This window comes from Morone saxatilis, unplaced genomic scaffold (genome assembly GCF_004916995.1).
Source record: "Morone saxatilis isolate NCDOM2014 unplaced genomic scaffold, NCSU_SB_2.0 Contig3, whole genome shotgun sequence".
NCBI classification, from domain to species: Eukaryota; Metazoa; Chordata; class Actinopteri; family Moronidae; genus Morone; species Morone saxatilis.
This window is the reverse complement of record NW_023339873.1, coordinates 23,774,520-23,778,542: the sequence shown is the minus strand read 5'-3', so window position 1 is coordinate 23,778,542 and position 4,023 is coordinate 23,774,520. Positions and strand designations below refer to the sequence as shown.

The window sequence follows — 4,023 nt, the reverse complement described above, 5'->3', positions numbered from 1 at the left end:
TGAGCCTCGAGCTGACAACACCTATCCAGCTTTCCTGCTCAAGACAGTTATTCGTGTGTCCTTTTTTGCCTGAGGAAGACTCACTAAGAGTCGAAACGTCGCGCTTTTTATTTTTTTAGTACATTAGGACACACCTTCCTTAGTTCATTAGTTTTTATTTCATAGTTTTAATTTCATAGTTTTAATAAAATAATTTTATTTATTCTAAAAACAAATAAATAATAAACAACAACAACAAACAAACAACAGCAAACAACACCCTCATCATGGGTGACCAGTATGATGGCTGGACTTATGCTCAGCGCGGTGGCCGATGCCGGCAAGTTCGCCGGCCATTTCAGGACCAGGGAGGGTCTAGGTGGATGGAACGTGCTCCCCCCGTTCCCTACAGGGGACGGGACGCTATCCCTCCTCCTAAACCTAACCCTCTTCTCTTTTCTCTTTAGGCTAAGGATTACTTACACAGCGAAAGACCAGCGTGGAATCGTGGATCACACGCCTAAACCTAAGACTTAATCTTTATCAGTCTCGTTATTACTTTGGAGCCTCACTTCTATTCTAACCTTGCCCTGATCATTATCCTAAACCTAACCTTAATCGGAGTGGGGGCGCGTCGGTGGAGTGGCGTAAAGCCATGGATGTCAGGCCTAAACCTAAAACTTAATCTTAATCAATCCTATTGGGCTTGGGTTCCTTTGTATACCTTCCTTTCTATACTGTTGTCAATGGCAAAAACAACAACTTTTAGTGGACGACTGGCGTATTTGTTTCCAAGGATTAGCTATTTAGCATTAGCATCCTGTTTTACAACTATTTTCTGGTGTACCTCTGTGAATTAAAGGTTTATTTTGACCAAAGTAGCAATGAATTTATGTGTATATATTACCTTTAAGGTCCTTTCCAATACAGTTTATATTAATGAATCAAGCTAACTGCCACACAGTGAACCTGGGGCCGGTGCCAGTTTATAATCCAGCCTTGGTTGTACCAGTGTGTACCCTCAGTGAAGTAAATATGGTCTTCAGCCTCAGCATTACAAACCTGTACTCAACTTCAGCTTTGTAATATCAAAGCTTACTGGCCAGAGCCCAACCTGCAAGCAACTCCACGTGAGTGCTAATCCTCTCGTGTGCTTCCCTGCTGCCCATGTATGCAGACTGCCTCCTGCTAATTGGGGACAGGGGAGCAGTGGAATGCATTAATCCCCCCCCCCCTCCACTCTCCACAACAATATCCCACAGACTTTAGTTAGACGAAGAATTTTGCACTCTCTACATCTCTTTTGTTCAGATTTTGTATTTTTTTATTACCTCTGTTTTTCTTTCCAAGGCCATTCGTGAAAAAGATTAAATTAAGGCTCACTTTTGTTTGTCTCTTTCTAACACCTCAGAAGATGGGAATTGACTCTGGAGTCAATGTTTCAGATAATGTCTCACCTTACGGCGGACAAAGTGCCTTTACGCAACTGGAGCACAACATAGTGGCTGCATATCTTATTACTGCAGGTAAGACATAGAAGAGCACCAATGGCATTATAAATAGGTGAACAGGGTCTATAATGAATAATGTGAGTATTGAGTTGTTTCAGTGTGATTTATAGAACTGTAGAACCTTGTAGACTCAAAGGAATTTCAAGGGCCTGAATGCAAAACAACACATCTCCCAGCTGATGAATAATGAGCTGGGAGTAAAGAATAATTTCAGTACACACAGCAGTGATTGTAAGTGATTTTAGTCACAAACTACTCTCGCAGGTTGTCTTTCCCAAACAGGCTGCCTAGCCAACAGCTTTTCCCAAAAATGTCATAATTGCTGCCTGGATTATTTTCTCTGGCAACATTCATGAAGTGTTAAGTTCTTGTAATGCACAGAAATCAGAACAGAAAGGGAGGTGGTCAAAGGATGCAACCACTATCCTGCCTGTGGTTGTAGGATTAGGCTACTAAAACAGCTGGTTAATGGTTCAGGAAAGATGCTGCCTGATGTTAAATTTTAAATAAAGTAACCACATCCTGTTTTGTATTTCAAGTCACCAAACGACTTTAAAAATGTAGCCAAGAAAACATCATGATTCCCTAACCCTAAATTACTTAAACATAACCATGAAACTGGCAAAACTCGAGTGGGTATTGTAGGAAAACCAAATACAGTGAATGGCAGATTCATTAAGTATACTGTAGCTTTTATAAAGATCGCAAGAATGGTATTTTCTTGGCTCTGACTGGTTGTTTTCGTTCAGGCCGGTGGAGTCTTGCAAATGCCATTAGTAGCACTTGAAGGAGCCGTAGTAACCTGATTTGTTCACAGATTATAAGAAAGTAGTACACGTACTACTGTCAGGGTATTGGGAAATTTTCAACAAATATGACAAAAAAGTTATGTTTATAAAAGTTACCTACTGCAGCTTTAAAGCTTTTATTAAGTATCTAGTATTAAAAACAATCATTCAGAAGGCATTGTTTTTTTCAAATGTACTTACCATTGCAAATTAATACTACATAAATGTTATTATTTGGACAAAGGGTTATAGCTAGGGATAAGCGAGTACACCATTATCTGTATCTGTTTAATTAACGGTATTAAACGAGCAGTGGGCTAAACTACCGTGGAAGTTGTTAATTTAAGTCTAAAACTGATATGGGCTGATCAGAAGTTGCTATACTTATTAGAAAACTATTGACAGAATTGAGCTTCAGAGCAATATTTTATTTACAGACTGTTTTAAATTAAATTAGATATATTTCCAAGTACCGAAATTGATTGACATTTTACTCGTTTGGTATTGTATTGTACTTGAAAAAGTTCCTTATCTGTACTGGATACTCATTTAAGCCGAGTACTCGTTCAACCCTAGTTGTAGAACTCTTGTTGCCTTGTATAACTGCATACAGTATATGTATACATATGTTTGTTTATTATACATGCATTCAAGTCCTATCACGCAAGCTGTCAAGTACAGAATTTTTGGATTACACTGACAGTTTCATAGGCACTGATGTGAAAGTTGTGGTTCATCCAGTCCGTCAATAGTTTTGGTTGTTTTATGTCTCCATCCCAATATAATCGACTTGCATGCATTTTCCAGTGCTCACAGAATAAAAAAAAAAAAAACATTTGAAAACATTTAATTCCATTACTTTATACTAGAGAAAAACTCCCTATAGTAATGTCGATACTGACTCTGGATAGAGGTGTTGCTGCATGATGTCAGTCGGTGGAGCAGTAGCTCTCTGTTAGCATTTTTTAATAAGTTTTTAACGGTGAAACATGGACAAGGAACTGGATGGTAAAGGAAACAAATAAATAGGCGGGCTTAGACTTACCAAGGCCATTAATGCTGGAAAAAAATGAGTCCATTGTTCTCCTTTGTAAAGCAGTTCTGATAGCATTATGTAACTTACCCGGGATTTGGCACTGTAGCCTGTCTGTTACCTACAGTAGGATCTGATGAGCCAATATATTTCCATTTGTTTCTGAAGCCATCATTTTGCATTTCTTCCATGGCAACTTTATTTAAAAGGTGAAATCTAAAGCAGCATTAGAAAAGATGTTAGCCGTGGGTTTCGGTTTGATTTGTTCCTCTGAGTCAGTCTAAAAACGTCCCTGCACCGGTTCCAAAAGCTTTTCTATCATGACCCCCTTCGGAAGCCAAAACAATAAAGGCTTCTTCATATTTTGGACTAGACTGACTTATTTTTTGTTTGAGAGACAAAGAACAGCACAACACACAATACCCCAAAATTGAATAAGATTGAATAATGATTATAACAACAAAGAAAAAAATGATAAAAAGAGAAATAACAAAACTGACATGTTTTAGATGAGCTTTACCAGTTGCTTTTTCCACTGATCATTTTGCTTTCTGAATAACTCTATGGAGCCCATCACAGAACTTGTTTGTTTACATTGCCAAAAATAATTCAGATTCACAGAGGTTTTCACTGTGGACTAATCATAGAAGGAAAAGTACAGTGGGACTAATGACATTAATGGTGTCTCTGTCTCAGCAATTATGGCAAAAAA

The 4,023-nt window shown here is 38.3% G+C and overlaps 1 protein-coding gene across 1 annotated transcript in view; it reads left to right on the top strand.

Moving 5' to 3' along the window:
- Positions 1–1,393: 1,393 nt before the first annotated feature.
- Positions 1,394–4,023, top strand: part of rrh (retinal pigment epithelium-derived rhodopsin homolog) — a 7,332-nt gene continuing 4,702 nt past the window's right edge. Inside the window, exon 1 of the mRNA XM_035674496.1 lies at positions 1,394–1,505. Coding sequence (XP_035530389.1) covers positions 1,394–1,505 — 112 coding nt within the window. The remainder of the gene's footprint in view (positions 1,506–4,023) is intronic.